The sequence below is a fragment of the Callionymus lyra genome, chromosome 12 (genome assembly GCF_982586985.1).
Source record: "Callionymus lyra chromosome 12, fCalLyr1.hap1.1, whole genome shotgun sequence".
NCBI lineage: Eukaryota > Metazoa > Chordata > Actinopteri > Syngnathiformes > Callionymidae > Callionymus > Callionymus lyra.
In genome coordinates, this window is record NC_141829.1 from 26,372,286 (window position 1) to 26,390,613 (window position 18,328).

Sequence of the window (18,328 nt, forward strand, 5' to 3'; positions counted from 1 at the left end):
TGATTAATGTCGAAGCGTTTGTCTCCACATTCACAGCTTTGTTTCTGAAGCATCAAGAACATCCACCTGGCTACGAGGGGTGGAGTGGACTCTGGCCAGAAGTCAATTGTGTGGTAGCACGGTCTTCCTGAGGACAGCTCAAACAAGCCATTGATGTGATGAAAGACTGGAGGGAGAACGTCTGCCTGGTCAAGATAAGGAGTTAATTATAAGCTGTTTGTCACGACCTTCATCCAACAAACGACCTTCAATCATTGAGCATTTCAACAGAAGAAGTTACAAAACTAACAAACTTTCTTTAGTCTCTTTTGGTTTTTGCTTTGTTAGTCTGAGGTTTATCTTGCTTTTGAGAATCAAACACCATCTTAAAGAAGAGAATTTAAGCTGTGTTTGATTACATAACTGTTAATCCGGAGTAGATCCGTGTTCAGGCACATGAAGTGTGAGTTACATCTCACACCACAATAAATTATTAAAGCACAATATATAAAAAGTCCAGTCTAGTTTCTATATTTCTTCAATTTCCATAGTATTTGACTAAAACACTCAAAGCGAATCTCAATCTACTGAACCTGCCTCTATATGTGAACCCTTTTCCTTTGACTGGGAAGATTAAATCACAATACATTTGATCAACAAATGTAGCGCCCAGAAAGGAATAATGGAGTCCCATACATCAGAGGAACTCCCAGCTGATAATATATACTATTATATCATTCAAGATGACATGAATAAAATATGAATATCGCTGTCAAGTAATGATTGCAAAGAGAGACAAGTTTCATGGGTGGAAACTTTCTCTCTGACATTAACTTCTTTGTGTTCTATAGTGTATCTTTTGTCTTTTTACTGAATATTTTTATCATGTTTTTTAAATCAACCTGAAAATATTTTGTTGCTGTCATTTCAAGTCCTTGAGTAAGGTTACATTTTCCATCTTTAAGGGCATGATTTCAACTTTTCTTGCCTCTGACGTTTCGCTAAGTACTGACAAATGCGCCCAACCCAGAATACTCAGCCTATGAAGGACGTCAATAATGACTCTCACACAAATATGCATCACTTCAAACTACAGAAACAGTTTTACACACCTGTTCCACCTCCTCACCTGAGAGGAGCTGGAGTGCATGTACGGGAGAGTGTGGTGCTGTTTCAAGTGATGTGTAAATCATCCCTGTGACTTCTGATGGCAGAGTAAACGTCAGCGGCCGCTAACTGCAGATTGCTCTTGCTAGTCTTGGCCAGACGCCCCATTCATCATCCACCAGCAGCGCCGCTTTACTCAGGTCCCTTTTTTAGAAAACATGGCACAGGTCCCGGGAGCAGCCCGGAACATGCAACCTAACTCACATCGACATTTTATTTTTTATTGTTTTGGAAATACAGTAATACTGGAGTACAAGATGAGTTCAGGCTGGAAGACTCCGGGGAACTTCTTCACCAAACATTTGCCATCACAATACCCCCGTAGAGGCAAGATTGTAAGAAAAACACTGTTCAGTCCCACGGTTAGGCCGACCCAACCTTTAAAAGCAAACACATCAATATGCTGCCTCTGTAAACAGCTGGAGATAAACACTTCGGTCATTCCTCACAACCTGAGGAAGCATCTTTGGAGATATTTCTGTTTTTCACACTTTGTACTTAGATAATCATTTTGAACATTTGCTCTGAGGGTTTGCGGCGTCTGTTGTCAGGGGGAAATTATATTGCCATGATGCTCTGAGATGCTAACATCATAAAAATGTAGAGAGATTATCCACATTTGCTAACCAGGAGGAAGGCTTGTGAAAAGGTTTTATGATACATTAAAAAAAAAACACTAGTCTATCAAACACGCATCAGCAACTGCTTATTAGTTTGTACAGTGTTAGAGAATAAATCCATGTAGCGAAGAAACTTTGGTGAGAAAAGGTAATTACAATACATTATGTATAGTCTTCGCTGCTATATATTTTAAGATAAGTGGCTGCTTTTTTTCACCTTCATTTCTTTCTTCTCATTTCCAGCTCTCTTATATACAGATTTTAATGTATGATTACTTTTTATCAAGTGTGAGTCTTGCAAAATATCTCTGAAATGATCTTTGTCATCACCCTTGTTGACCTGTCTACTTTTCAAATCAAAGGAAGATAAAACAAGCCACAGTTGGTCAAACAAAACAAAGCCACAAAACAATCGTTGCTGATGAAGTATGACGAAATTCAAAATAAAAGTTATTGCCCGGCATAAGTAGACTTTTCTAAACCCTTCTATCAAGAATCAACCTCCACCATCCTTCACACTGACAGTTATCAAACCTGACATGTCTTTCTGGAGATGTTTGATGAAACCCTACTCGATCGATATTCCCTCCAAGCATTCCAGCCATGTCTTGGATCTTAGGAGGCTTTCAAACATTCATGAGCTCTCTAACTTGAGGTCGACTGGAGTAGCCAGTAAAGCACCGAGTAGAGAACCAATGAGCTGCCCTGAGCTCTGGCCCAGAGGTTCAGTGGTATTACAGCAGTGGAGCCGGGGACAATGTTCCCACCGTCCCCACAAAGAGCTCCGCACCCACCAACCCAACACCAGCCATCCAGTCACATCAACTGTTGAATAAACCTCTTCGTAAAGCTTCAACCATGCATCCACAGCATCAATGGGAATAGTGTTCCTCCCCCTCCCACAAAGCTCGAATCAACCGTGGGGGCGCTCTCTCCGCCTCCCGCACCCTCTTTTATTCCTGCTGCGCCCGGACTTTGTCAGGCCTGAGCCTAGGAGGGAAAGGAGAAAAAAGGCACATGCCTTCACGTCCGCTTTGCATTCATACAAAGAGGAAAATCAAATTGCTCACAGGCGCACGCCTGCGCACACACGCCCATGGACTTGTGCACGACACACACACATTCAACACCAGGAGGAATAACAATGAGTACCTTTGAAAGGAATGAGAAATCTGTGCGTATCCAGAAACACACCTGCAGGCATTCAACTTGCAGGCAGATTGGTTTTCATTCATGAAGCTTATTGTCTCAAGTTACTTCAGAATGTGTACGTCTTAAATAGCAACGCCGAGTGTCTCAGTTAGCTGAAGTCTAAGAAAACACTTGTTAGCGTGTCGTGTATCACCTTATAATTGAAGATGAGTCTTTTAAATGTGAGATTCTCACATATTTTGGGCTATTTACCTCAGATCAGGCGAGGGGAGTTAACACTAACATGTTCCACGTGGATTTCTTTCACACAAATCACACATCTTCAACTGTTTCTAAGATTAGCTTTTCAAACCCAAAACTCTCTTGGCTGGGAGAGTACTAGACCAAAGTTCATCGATGCTTTAACACATCACACTTCTACCACAGCTGGGATGGAATATCAGATGTTAGGATTGTTTAGTTTTCGAAGGGAGACTTTCTTACACGCCTGAACAACTGCAATATCTAGTTCAGTTAAAGATTCATTTGCTAGCGGGCGTCTGAGCTCTCTGCAAATGATTGTGATTTCTTTGTGGGAAATGTGCATCTTAACTGCAGCACCCCAACTTCTTAGAGCACCTCCTACTAAATACATATGTTTGTTTTTCACCAACGAAAATAGGTTGAACAAACTGGGAAATTAGAATAACGAAAAACATTTCTAACATCCTTTGTCCGCCTATGAAATCAAAAGTTCAAAATAGTATTCACCATAATATTTCACGTCCAGTGTGAATATTATGCTTCCCACAGGCCATCAGAGATTTTGTTCTTACTTGTATTTAGTTTTGACTGGATGTTAAATATTACACATGGTGAGACTCCGTCACATACCATTTTTTTTAGAAAGTACACTTTAGTTTATAAAAGCAATTTATGGTGTTCTTTTCTTTCATTTTGATATATTATTTGATATGTAGCCGTTTTCTCTTTAATTTCTTTTTGCTATTAACATTGAACTTTTGTTTATTTTCCTCTTCTACTCTGTGAAGAATGGTTGTAAGTAAACATGTGCTAACTACTGGTAGCATGATACAAGAAAATAAAAAACATAAGGTCGACAAAGAGTAATGTCTGAGCACAGAAAAAAAAATCTGTTCTCAAATGAAAACAATGATCATCTAATATCTGATAATATGCAACATGCGCCGTTTATTTCTTCCTTTTTATCCATGTCTGACACCTCAACGAGCAGTTTCGCCGCAAATTGGAGCATAAAAAAGGAGAACAAACAATAACGTTTATGTTCTGCAGACAGAATGAGCTTGTTAGGTCGCATCAAAAGTTAATTAGCAATCTTTCAGACCCAATAGACGAACAGCATCCGATTTCACAGCCGCTGAGGTTGCACATGCGTGGGGGCACGGCCACGGAAGGCCACGTCAGGCACACACTGCATTCATAAACAAAGAAATCCTCGGAGAGCACCCAGACAGACAGCACAGAATTATTCATTTCCACCCAGCGACCCAGACTGTCTCTTGTAGTCCACCATTGTTCCCCTGCTGATGTTCCAAACTGTCTGTAGAGCAAGAAACCTTGAACCTCAGCTTCTCCTAAAGCAGCATGCGTTTGATGGTCAGCACTGTGAACATAACTGGTATATAAAACCGTCCAAAAGACGGGTAAAAACTTTGATAACCAATGCAAGAATCTTTAGGTCCATGGACACTGTAAAAGCATATAAAATAGTATATTTAAAGCCTTAAATTGATGAAATTTAAAATAACCTCCTTCATTGTGAAGGTAGCAGAGCAATGATTAGGTGCCGTGTGACCTCAGTGACCGTTCTTATTAGCTTATTCCTGCACAATGTCCAGCTTTTTCCTCTCTGCCATCAAGAAACACACAGTTCACGCTCAACAATGGACCCTGTGGTTTGAGAACAATGCCAGTGAACAAGTTAAGGGAACAATTGTCCCAACATTTGTGCAAATGTATTATTCTCACATTCTTTCGACAGCTAGTCCAGAGTAACAACAATGTTTTTGGCCCTGTGGTACGGTATCGTGAGATTCCTGAACACATTTCCAATGGCCTGTTTTGAAGATGATTAACTAGCCAAGGACTCTGGAATCTTCACAGCTTGAAACATAAGAAGTTCTATGAAGTTGGAACCCGATGACATGTATAAATGACACGTTTGTGTTTATGTACTTTATTCATTTATATTCCCTGATTTACAATTTAATCAGTTTTTGTTTATTGAATTGAATTGCTGGGATCTATTTTTCCTTAATCAACTATAGTCTTATTTCAACTGTATAGTGTCTTGAGATAACTTTGTTATGATAAGACACTTTAAATAAAATTGAATTGAATTGTTTATGTACTTTATTCATTTATATTCCATGATTTATCATTTAATTGTTATTAACATAAACCTTTTTTTCCCTGTCACCAATCTTCTCAGCTTTTTTATCCTAATACTGACTGTTCTGTGGTACAAAGATAAAAAAGAAAGATTGCATCATTCTTATTTAGTTCACTTACAAATGTATTATTCAGGAGGGACGCCTTGTTTCAAGTTACATCTAAAGTTTTCTTTTGTGCAAAGAATAAAGTTTCCCTCATTAAGGCGGCTCTGGAATTTTAGGCTAACCAAAACACGTCTTATCTACAAAGAGTTAAGCAAGAGGGGCTCACTTTTAATCGCGAAGTGCTGCCCACACCTCAGCAGTCCTCATTAAACAAATGTCATTATATTTTATAAAAGAGGTTTAGTCCAAATAACTAAATCACAGCTCAAGATCTGAATATCAACATTATAGGTTTCTTCATGTCTAAATCAGTCTCTGGTGTGCACATGTCAATGTGCTCATGTGCTACTTGCCCATGAATGTGTAATGACTTAATCACATCAGCTGACCAGCAACATAAGTTAATACAAAGTGAACTATCCACACATTCACATGGTGTGTTCCACTATTGCTTGTCTTTCTTAACATTAGAGCTTGTATATGTAACAGCACAACAATCTAGATGTTTTCCCCCATCTTTTCCCCAAAAAATGCAGTGGTGGAGGTCATTACAACAGAAGTGACATCACAAACACATTTGTTTTCAGGCCTTCGGGTCACCTAGACCCAGACACAACACAAGGGATACCACAAAAACATTATTTTTAAACATTTAGCCCCAAATCACTTACACGACGGAAGTCCATCCTATTTGGGTGCTTTATTTTAGCTTTATTTACCGGTCCAGCTTATACAGAAATAGAAGATTGCAGTGTTTTATTTGTATTGCCAACACCTCACTGCCAAATGACCTAATAAAAAAAAGAATAAGAATCACTTTTGAACTAAAGCCTGCCTTGTTCGAGCAGGTCGAGGCTCTCCATTGTTGAAGTAGCTGCAATACAAAGTACAGAGTTTTCTATTGCTGCTAAGGGAAGTTTATAAGCAATATAATTGTTTATGCAGATAAACTACAAATTGATATCTTGCTCCGTTAACATCTCCTGAATATAAACATGTTTCTTTCCCACTGACCATCTGGTCTCAAGTGGAGTAGGGTCTAAACTGAAAAGACAACAGACACTCCAGTGCACCTGGATTGTTCCTAATAAACATGCAAAGTTCTCTTCACATCTCTTGAAACATCTTAGCGCACAAACAGCCAATGTTGTTGTCACTCTCTGCATGCACACAGGTTTGTTTTTCCTCAATGTGGCCTGACCTAATTACCATCTGAATCCTGCTCAAGAGGGTCACTCAACAAATTCTCTGCCTCACTTTCAACTGTAGGCCTGGATGAAGAATTCAAACGGACCAGTGCCGTGAGCCAACAGGAGGTTGCGGCCAGGTTCTGCAGCTGCGGGTGAAGAGTTGCTCAGATTGTTATTATCAATTGGATCAATTTGATCTGACTCATGTATTACTGTTAGTGTCTTTCTCACATGTCATATCAAAATTAAGCTATAAGTAGACAAGACTTGTTATTTAACGATTACCTTTCATGAAATTCCAAGCAATAATGAATATATATTCAAGAATGTTCTAGTTTGTGTTATTTTGATTGAAAAACTAAAACTATATAGTCACACACATTCGTGTGATTCAAAATCCCATGAGTTCAACCATCGTCTTATAGATCACATTAGACTGGATCAGTTCCTGTTAAGTCACATGCACCCTTATAACAATAATAAATATGTAGTGGGTAGACTCAGGTGTAAGCTTAAAATCCCTCTTTTATCATTGGTGTCAAAGATAAAATAACATAAAGTTAAATTGGCTCAGATTTTTAGGACTCACACTCCTTTTCCGTTGGTAGAAAACAAATACTTTTGTGTTTTGGCATTTGCTTTAACATAGTTTTTGTAACAGTTAATTGTTCTCTTTAAAAACGCCAACCCAAGTGGAAAATTCTAAAAATGTTCCATTTTTCATTTTTCTACACACTTTTAACCCTGCATCGTATAATCTGGCAGTAAAAAAAAATGTTTCATGTTAACTTGGCATTCTTTTATTATTGGTAGATGTTGAGCATAGACGGCAGCATAAATAACTGATACAAAAAGACATCAAAAACTTTTAGAGGAAATAAAGTAAGGGTAAAGTAAGTAAAGGTTATTTGTAAAGTAAAATCAGATGAATACTTGACAATGAATGTTCCGTTAGGCTGTTTTTTTAACTAGCTTTGTAACTGCTGTGTTACAAGTACTTTTCGGAAAAAGCATTAAAATGATCAATTAATATTTTTCCACCTTCCTATATCTATATCTATACATCTCATGTTACAACATGGACAAACCTGCAGATTGAGGTTCAAGGTTTAAGGCGCTCAATATTCTGGAAATTCCGATATATTTGCTTCGTGTATGTTTATTCTTATGATAACATGTAAATGAGTAATAAGCAGAATTATATCCAAACACTTTTTTATTTTATTTTTACAAAACTAATTATTCTTTAAAATGACAAAAGTTGAAGATTTTAGAGGCTAAATGTTTAACAGTTTAGAGGGCATGGTGAAATAAAATAATGTTTATGGTCTTTCAATCAATGTTTTTATGGTCCAGACCTCGATTGGTTCTGACAACACCATGTTTTAAGCAGAAGGCGTTTATTAGGGCAATATTTCACAAGCCTTCACAACACCTTGAGAAGAAAGAGATGAGAGGTTTGTTCTGAAGAGCACATGAAGCCAGTGTTTTAAACCCAGCATCCACTTTCCACTGTGCCCTTTGTGGTTGACTTAACATCAGAAATATCACTTTGAAGTGCACAGAAGTATGAGATGCATCACTTCTTATGCCCAAAGAAAGTTGTCTTCACTCTATTAGTCGGGCAGCAGAGAAGGAAATGTTTTTCTCCATTTTTTGTAACACAGATTTATTGATCGTCTATGTGACAACCGAGGCAGATTACGTCTCATATCAGAGAGCATCAGTAGAAATGAGGATCTGGCAGCAGAGCAGTTTGAACTCCTTTAGCCCTCCAAATGTGGCAGCCATGATTTATCTTCCTCATTAGATGATCAATATTCTATCACATCCAACCTAAGCATCTACTCAAGTGCGCTCCAGGAGGGACGTCATAGCCTCTTGATTCCAACAAAATCAATTTCGTTCAAAAACAGGTAATTGATCGTTACATTGTTTTCTTGTGTAGCAATGTCGTCCTCTTGCTGTTTAATGAGTCCGTTTTGACCAACAATGATTATAGCAACACAATCCCGACATGTAGTCGAAGGTCCGGTTGTTGAACCCCACTAGGATGGAAGTCTTTAGATCAAGTTGTGGTTTAAAGTCAATAACGCAATGTATGCTATATGTCCAACAATCTTAGACAGGCAGGATATTTGGGATATATACAGGACAGGTTTGCACCGGTCAACTGACACTTCCTGTTCAAAACATACCATCTATATCTATTGGCAGCTGCTAAGGAGATGTGCTTGGGATCATTTTTCAGAAAACAAACATACTTCTTTCCCCTGACGTGGAGGATTTATGAAGTTGTGAGGACATCATAGACTATCTTCAAGAGAAACAGTCTTGGTTGAAGCCTGTCTGCATGATGTAGGACCATGATAAGATAAGTTAAACACCCCGGCTGTGCTAAGGTTGAAGTAAAGAAAAACAGAGACTATTGATGCCAATTGATACAAATGGAATTCTTATCCGGTCTTCCTCATGATCTTTCTGTATGCTTCTCTGTCTGTAGGTTAACCTATGACAATACATGTTTAAGTAGGCATTAAAATGTATGAGAAATCTACACCAAAATCAGACAAAAGTGCGGACCTGAGCCATTTGTTTTGAGCCGAACCAGACCACACCGTATCCCGGAGCCTCACGCAGCGGCGCTGAAGGAGGTCCGAGTCTAAGGGGACGCTTCCTTTGACATTGAGAGTTAATATACAGGCGCAAGGATCAAGTTCTCCAGACATTAAACTTTCATATCCGCTTGCTCCCTCTCAAATGATGCCCTGACGACAGGAATAATCCTCGTGGTACCGTTTAAATATGCATCATTAAAAGTTTGATGAAGAGGCTGCGGGCTCATCTCCTTCACACCGATCATGTTTGTTAATGAAAATGAATTATTCATGTTCACATCAGACTCTTGTTGGAGGTCTTTATGTATCCTTAGAAAACAAAGCACTTAGGAGAGAAAGTTCTCTTTAGCGATGTTGGTCCGGTTCCCTGCCACGACCCGTCGAAAGGGCTCATGAATTCATCATAGATCAAAACCTGGTTTACATTTGAAAGGATTTGACCCAGCATGCCGGAGCTGCTCCTTATATGACAAATGCATTAATCATCCGTGAGTGGAATGTGGCCGTGACCAAACCAATGGGAAAGCCTGAGACGTGGACAATATGGGGCCGAAAGACATGTGGTGATGAAGTGAAACGGAGATAAACTCCAGACACGGTGATGATGAACTCCATCATCCCAGACACACTCAAAAAGCGTTTTCTAATGGGTGCTGTGACAGACAGTGGACCGCCGAGGCTCACAAGCAGACGAGAAGACCTAGACAGACCCTGCAAAGTTTATCTTGCATTTTGGAGGTCAACATACAACTATAACTCTTATGACTTTGTAATGATCTTTTAATGTGTGTTACACATGTGGTTTACAAGTGTGTGTTTATTTTATTGATTTTTCACTCAGATGAAGAGATCTGTGCTGACTTGTTATTAAAGAACGCACTCCTTCCATCTTCTGAAGCAAAATACACAACTAACCGAGCTATCACCGCTGGCTAACTCCATCCACCATTCACACAACAACAGCACTCGAGGTTTCCAGCTGCAGCGGCCAACACGTACTCAGTGGTTCTACTGATCTATGCGGACCCCCTGTTGAGCTTCACTCCGGCAAATGGACACATAAAAGAGCAATTTCTAACACTGACGGCAACAGGGGAGAGAAAATGAGAGGCTGTTGATGGCTTCTGGTTTTGATAGAGAAGGAAGTCCAGATGGGACGATAAAGAAGTTTGGAGCTCCAGGCCCAGCAGAGACAAACCAAATAGTAAACGTTTCCTGGACTCATAATAGGTGTAGTGATGCTCCACAGGATGAACTTAGGGGTTCATTTAGAGCGCCACCACCCAATTGACGCAGAAGAAATTATATATGACTAGGTCAAGGAGTTGCCATGAAAAAACTACTGTTGGACATCAAAGGTTTTTTTGTTTTTTTTCATGTGTCGAAGAAGTCACTCAGACTTCATAAATGACTCATGTTTCTGCCTCCACTTGGCAAAGACGAGGGTACTTTCTGCTGCAGCAAGTGAATATTCCTTTTAATGAACTAAAATAAATTCAATTTCAACCACTGGGCAATTGACCGAATAATTCAGCTAAAAAAAAAGAGAAAAGTCACAGGGGGAACATTCTGGTTAGAATTGCTAAGTGCTTAAGAGCTGCAGCAGCACCCGCACCCCCAACACGAATATCGACGTAGTTTTCCTAATAATCTGCTGATGTGGCAACGAATGGCAAAATCTGCTAAGAAGTGAGTTGCTCAGAGATTGAATATCCAGTACATGACAAATAACACAATTACACGTTTCTTTGTTTAAAATAGTCTTCCAACAAACCAAGATAGAGAAAATGATCACGTGTGAATATATCTAATCATAACATTTTATAACACAAATCATGCCTCATAAGCAGCCCTTGTGCTTGTAGTTATTCTATTAATTTTTAGATACTTTATTTTCTCTTTCACGTGCTTTAAAGGGAATCATTTCTCAACCTAAACATCTTTTGATAATGAAGAATAAGCCCTCAACGCAATGCCCACTTAAACAAAGACTGATTACAGTCACCCCGACAATTCCTTTGGTTTTTCATGAATAATAGATTCTTAAGATGTGTGGTCTGGAAATTAATAAAACATATTCAAACTGTACATTTTCAATGTAAATCTTGTGTCGTGGCTCCATAATGAAAATTAAACATTAACTAAATGTTTCTAGTTGCATTATTCAAACTCCAATTGCTACTTAATCGTTCTTGTTTTATGTAGTTAAGTTATGTAAGAAACAGAAAAGACATTTGAATGCATTATATGAGACATTATATGTTATAATAAATACTGTATACTGTATATGGCATACATTTAGATCATGCTTCAGCTGAAGCATTACGTCTCAAATAAATCAAATATTTGTTATTCTAATTTTCTTTTTTAATTTGTGTCCGTTGTTTGGAATTCTGTAAAAGATGAGTTAACCCTTTCAGTGTGGCTTACATTTCAGTTACGACCCTGGAGTGTCTCGCAAATGAAAGACGTTTGCATTGTGATAGTGACTTCAAACATTTTAAACAACGTCTGATAATAATTTGTTGATTTGATTTTTTTTTTTAATCAAATGGAATTGTCATTGTGTTTACTGAACTGAACATTACTGTGTTCGTGCATGATGCCGTGCGCTCCACCTGGCAGGTGTCTGCGCTCCACTGCGAGACACTGCCCTCTGTTGGTCGAAAGCAGAACCCCAGTATAGCGACTGCATAGAAACGCATTACAGCAAAATGTCCTTATTTAATTACAATTTGCGAAACTTTCTTTTTAGAGAATAGATGGTGTGTTTAAAGTGAACTAAGTTTATCATATATATTCACAAGAGGTCTTAAAACGATAGTAATAAACGATAGTAAATCTAATAAGGATGATGAATGAGGATTGTTACATTAAACATGAAAAGTAGACACTGTTGAATTATATTGCTTAAAAGCTAGTACAAAAGTAAAAAATCATATATTCAGTTGAATATCATTAGTTGTACTCGTCAAAAAGTTGAGGAGGTTATGGCGAGTTTGAGGCGAAGTTGGAGCCCGGGTTTGGCGGAGCCCTGGAGCCCACAAATGTCGCTCTGGTCCTCGGATGAAACGTGAGAGGAAAGTCAAACTGAGAGGAAAATAAAAGAGCTGCAAACTCCTCTGTACAATACCATTTTTTTTCTACATGTTTATCTCCGATACTCTGTTGACACGAGATACTAGTGAGGAGGAGAAAAGTGGAGGAATTAAATAATATATAACGGTGAACGAAAAGCGCAGCCAACATGTTGTGTTGAACTAAAGCCACAAAACCTGGACTTTTCTGGAAGAATATCGTGGAACAGAGATCAAGATCCAACCTTCCTGGAGCATGACAATGACTGGAAGTGTCGCTCTCACACCCCAAAAGTGCCTTTCCACCACTCACCCCCTCATTCAGACAAAAGACAGATGTCAGATGTTACCTTGGAAGCTTTTTTCCTCAAGTTGATGACAGTCGAAGATGAGCAGGGCTCAGAAAAAAAAAAAAGCTTGGCGTGGGTCTTATAAGCGTCCGTCTCCGAGCGACCTGCACCGACTCACTGCGCTCCTCTCTCCCCGAGAGTCGGACGATACCACCGGCTGCGGGGCTGGAGGTGGGAGCGGGGGGGAGGAGGGGGAGGAGGAGGGAGGAGGAGGAGGAGGAGGAGGAGGAGGAGGGGAGGAGGAGGGGAGGACTCCCCTGCTGAAGGAGGAGGAAGGATGGATCAGTGTTGTTGTGTACCAGTTTCTAAATCTCACCTGAGAGACAAAGAGGCTTCAGGGACAGACAGTGTGTTGTCTTGTCGTCTGGGACAACAGGGTGTTGGTGCAAAACCTTGGAAGGATAAAGTCTGTTCGGAGCCGAGGCACTGACTGTTAGACATTGGGTGCTCAAGAGATAGGAAGAAGTATAATGCTCACTAAAAACGAGTTGGGTTAGAGACACAATATCTTCAGCAAATAATGTCATATAATTGCACTTCAACATGATGATAATATTATTCAGCTTAAGCAGATTGTTGGGTTCATTATTTGTGTGATTTCATTTTTCCATCTCCATCTCAATCTGGCAAGTCTTGGTCTTGGACGGTCTTGATGCACTCTGGTCTTGGTTGTGTCCTCATCTTGGCTGAGGCAGTCTAGTTGAAGTAACCGAAACGCACTTCTATTTTTTTAAAACAACACCACAAATATGTAACCTATCATGTTCTCCTCTGCTTCTATGTGTGCTTCTGAGAAAGGTGTTACACACCATTAGTGCCGCCAAGACAAATCCAATCGTGAGATTATACTTTGTGATCACTTCAGCGTCAGCTTGGGACTAATTATGTTTATTTGAGGGTTTTTAACAGGTGTGAAACTAGAAAAGATGCCATGATGTGACCCTGGTCTGCGCAAATAGAGCGAACCCTCTTACGATCGCATTGTCTCTACCACGGAGCAATTTCAGATGTTTAAAAGGTTGCCACTGGATGAAGTTTTGATCTTATCTTATGTGGTAAGAGTTGCAGTGTAGTAGGTCAAAAGCAGCATATATGTGTAAAGAGGGTGTCGGTTACTGGGGGTAAAAAAAGAAATGGGTCAAAAGTGCATTTTCAGTTGCCAGCCAGAACCTTTTTAACACCATGTGAAAGTGTTTTTTCGACACACAATACAATCTTCAGCCAGTGTATTGAAGTAGATCAGTGCCATCAGAATAGTGATTGGTTGAATTAAGCATTTCAAATATAGTAACAATGTATTTGTTTTTTTGAATGATTCAATCCAATCATTTGTATATTAATGGTTACATTTATTTTTATTGAATAATTTAATTAGTTGTTTGCTTTTGAATAACTGAATTCATGTTTAACACAAAGTTTGATATTCTAATTCCAATAATTCAAAACATACATTACTTTATTCAATACACTTTCATTCATTGCCTTTTAAATTCAATATAACATAATTAAAGCTTTTTGTAAGAAACGCTTGTTCTGCGAAAAAGGTGGGATTTTTCACTTTTGAAAGAAAAATCTCATTAAAAAGACTGTCTCACCAGATAAAAGGTCAAATTAAAATTTAAAATTAAAAAAGTCAGGAACAGGTTTTGAACCTGTGACCCCAAAATAAAGGCATGGTGACTAAATAACTAAGAGATTTTAAGAGACATAGTGGGTTTGAATTCCAGCAAACGTGCTCTTATACAGGTTAATCTTATATTTGACATTGTTCTTGCTTAAATTCTTTGAAGTCAGAAGCACAGATTGAACTACAAATGTAATAGAATCTTTTTAAGATCCGAGACGTTGAAACAAATTTGACACAATGTCAGTAAAAAAAAGTTGATGTCCAAGTGCTTCTATGTTGTTACCTGATCGTCTGTGTATCGTATCATTGGCGGAAAGTTTAATAAAGTAGCTCAGTACTTTGTTGGTATTGTCTGGTGTCACTGTTATACCAGCAATAATATATTTAATTAATGGAGTTAAAATATATAAAAAATGTGTCATTCATAAAATAGAATTAATGAAAATATTGAAGTTGTTCAATAAATTGGTTATATTAACAGAAATCCACCCATTCAATATTCTAATTGTTTAATTCAATTATTCCAAAAAATTAAAAAAAAAATGGGAAATGTTAACTTCAAGCATTCCATATTTTGGTATCTACTTCCAACCCAACTAAAACATGTGTATGTTTTTTAGTATAAGACAATTTATGGTCAATTTAGACATTGTTGTGACTCATTTGATTTTAAGACTAAACTAATTCACATTCAAGATTTAAACAAAACCCTTTACTTTTGCTGACTAAAGTAAGATTAATGTCTGTATGAGACCAAGATTAGACCCAGAATATTCAAGGGCCAAGTTGCATGTACTGTATGTGTCAACTAGTTTTGAACCTGGATGTCCAATAGGTTCTGTGTTCTTTTCCCCAATGATAAACCTGGACAAGGAAAGAAGATACATTAAGGATTGAGAAGGGGTTACAACCCGTATTTATGGGTAAGTATAAATCTAAGAAGTGACATAAATCTCCAACAGATTAATGTGCTACTTACTTTATCTAAATGGGAGACTTCCATGCCATCCGAAAATAAAAAAAATATCGAACTACTGCTGAGTAATAGATGTAATATGACAAATTATTTTAAATTAAATGTTTTTCAAGTTCATTCAAATATAGAACATAGTGTATGAAGCATTTTTGGAAACCCTGGCAAATAAATGACCAGGACAATAAGGATGGTCCTTCCTTAAGACAAAGTTATTTATGACCACCAAAAGAGGATCTTGCTGCAGGGGCACCTGCTTCCTACTCTTTAAATTCTTTGGAATCCCAAAGGAAGTCATTTATTTGCTTCAAGTATTGTCGTGACCTTTCAATTTCCTCCCTTAACAACATTTTTTTTTGCCACAATCTATTTTCAGGAGTTTAAGCTAAGGCATCTTTCTACATTGGCACAATATAAACAACCCTCTCCAAGGTTCTCTCAACAGACATGTATATGAGCCAGGGTAACAGAACAAGTTGGAACTCATTCAAATATGTTCATGATGTTTATAGTAAGTTTTCGAAACTCAGCTTTTATTACTATTTATACCACTTATAAACTGTTGCATACTGGTATGTTATGTTATTATTTTATTAAACAAAATGCTTTTTTTTATATAAATATATATTTTCCAGAAATCAACCTTCTTCACTTACGACAAATCCATGAATCCATTGCAAGATTTCTTCTTAGCTATCATATATTTATTTGTTGTTTAAAAAACAAGCCATCACTGTAAATACAAAAATAAGAGTAAATATAATACCCACGTTTTATTCCTGTTCATTATTGTGCGCATTCATTCGCACATTCGTTTATCTATTTAAGATTTAAGTTTAGGTAAACCCCCCCCCCGAACTCTGCTTCCCACAATGCAACGCGCGGATCCTGTGCTTCGTGGATATTCCAGTGCGCATGCGTGTCCAGACGTGGCAACGCTACGGCATCATGGCCTCTTGGAGCGGCCGCGGGAGACGGATGAGGGAGGCGAAAATGCTCAAGCTTCTGTTGCTGGTGAGTAGGAAAAAGCTCCTTCTCGGACCCGCATTGCTCGTCTCGTGTGTTACTGGTAGCGGCGGTTGCAGGAGGTGGTTCTCTGTCGGGGTGTAGTGTTGGTTCTCGTCCCTGCTCCTGCTGCTGCTAGCCTGGGCGGTAAAGTTGCCAGTCTGGGACTGAACCAGGAAAGTAACCTTCCGAGGGTAACGATCTATGTGCGGGGAACACCTCAGAGGGTCTGTAGACCAGGTGAGCAGGGTCCGACCAGAAGTGCACGACAAGCTCCCTCCCTCTGACAGAATCCAGATCAGTTTGGTACAGGATGACCTGACATCTTTCTCTTATCTTTCTCTTGCATTCTTTCACAATATATATGTCATTTCTTGAAGAGGTGAATCATTTACCTGCACACTGAATGAAGGGGGTTCCTCGTCTGGTCCTCAAGACTTTTATATTCATTTGCCCGCTTGAAAAAGTTTTTATATGAATATAAACTTCAATTATCCAGTCCAAGCCTCTACTTCAGTTTGTTTTAGTGGTGTATAGATTCCTTACTACAGTGAAAACGAAAGTATGTATTGTTTTTCCAGTCCAGAAAACACTAGCCAAGTATATATCCGGTTTTCCAGTCGAATTTGAGATTAAATTACAATCTAAAGTAATGTATCCCCGGTGACTGTATGTACTTTTAAACCTCAAATACTATTTCTGTCAGAAAGAAATGGTTAAGGCTAAGGATTGTGAGATTTAATTGACTTATCAAGTTGTTTTATGTATCCAAAAAAGTTCACTTTTAAAGAAAGATGAAATGATATTCCCACATACTACTATGTATTAAGAAAATTCTATGGTAATAGATTATGCAAATGCATCATGAGGGAAAGTGTACACCAGGCTGATGCTGGCAGTATTTCACATCCTTGTTCCGCCTGGGGAGATCCTCGTCTACAAACAACTCTGACCGCTAACCAACTGGTTCTTCTGATGACATTCCTTCATAGATTCCTCTGCAAATAATGGTCATAAAAATGTATTTTGGTTTTAAACACATTTAGTTTGCATTGAAAAAAAATACATTTGACATTGTACTTTATACATTTTTAACTATTTTAATTTGTACATTTTTATTCTAAGAGAGTTCAGCCTTTCGTTGGAATTTTGTTCTGTTCTGACTTCCCATAACTGTTGCACTTTCTTACCCAAGCGTTCAGGTTTTTCAACTCATTATACTTCTGCTTCTTGACAGTGGATTTAGTTTTGAAATGCAAGTGCCTTGGGTGTCAACGTTGACAATTTTTCTACACGTGTAGTCGAGTCTTAAAACCGTCATGTAACCGGTTACTCACAGTTGCACTATAAAATCACTAGAGGGTTCTGTTTTAATTCAAAAACCTTATAATACAAGTACACCAAAGCCCTCCCAGTAATTATCAGATACATTTAAATAAATAAATGAATGTATTCTTCTAAACCCACATCCATTACTTAATTATAGCCAACAGATCATACTAATTGCATTTGCAATATAATTGCCATTAAAAATTATTTTTTTTTATAAAAATGCGATTTTAATATGGCAAAGGTTATGCTTTTATTTGATTTAATTTTACGTTAATGGTTTTCGGCCCATCATGTAGTCACGTGGCTTACGAGTGGTGCTGAGTGCAGCCGAGCAGAACAAGTGGAGGGAGACGTAAACACTCTAACCTGTTGCTTAATGGTGTCTTGCTCGAATGAATCCGCAGTATATGACAGCTGTATGGATACAGACGACACGCAGAGATAACACACAAATAACTCATCTCACATGATGATGGCAGCGCACAAGGATAAAAGAACCCGACTCCAGTGTTTTGAGCATGTTTACATCCTGACATTGGTTCCTTAATTTATATTGTGACATGCTGCCGTGTTTGTGTGCGTCTCTGTGTAAAGTGAATACCTTTTACAATCAAAAACAAAATCCAAGACAAAATTCAAATTGTATAAATGACACTGTTATTTTGTATTACAGTAGATGCACTTAAAGATGACCGAGAAACAAGAGCAACTGTGCAAAA

General features: G+C 38.3%; 2 protein-coding genes across 4 annotated transcripts in view; one reads left to right on the forward strand and one right to left on the reverse strand.

The window, feature by feature from the left end:
• sema5ba (sema domain, seven thrombospondin repeats (type 1 and type 1-like), transmembrane domain (TM) and short cytoplasmic domain, (semaphorin) 5Ba) overlaps positions 1 to 12,865 on the reverse strand; it is a 153,082-nt gene extending 140,217 nt beyond the window's left edge. Inside the window, exon 1 of one of the 3 annotated variants that reach the window (XM_087803437.1) lies at positions 12,673 to 12,865. The gene's annotated coding sequence lies outside the window, so the exon portion shown is untranslated. The remainder of the gene's footprint in view (positions 1 to 12,672) is intronic. The other 2 variants (XM_087803436.1, XM_087803439.1) reach the window with 2 other exon arrangements.
• Positions 12,866 to 16,158: 3,293 nt separating this feature from the next.
• pdia5 (protein disulfide isomerase family A, member 5) overlaps positions 16,159 to 18,328 on the forward strand; it is a 42,561-nt gene continuing 40,391 nt past the window's right edge. The window contains exon 1 of the mRNA XM_087803499.1: positions 16,159 to 16,286. Coding sequence (XP_087659625.1) covers positions 16,188 to 16,286 — 99 coding nt within the window. The 5' untranslated portion in view covers positions 16,159 to 16,187. The remainder of the gene's footprint in view (positions 16,287 to 18,328) is intronic.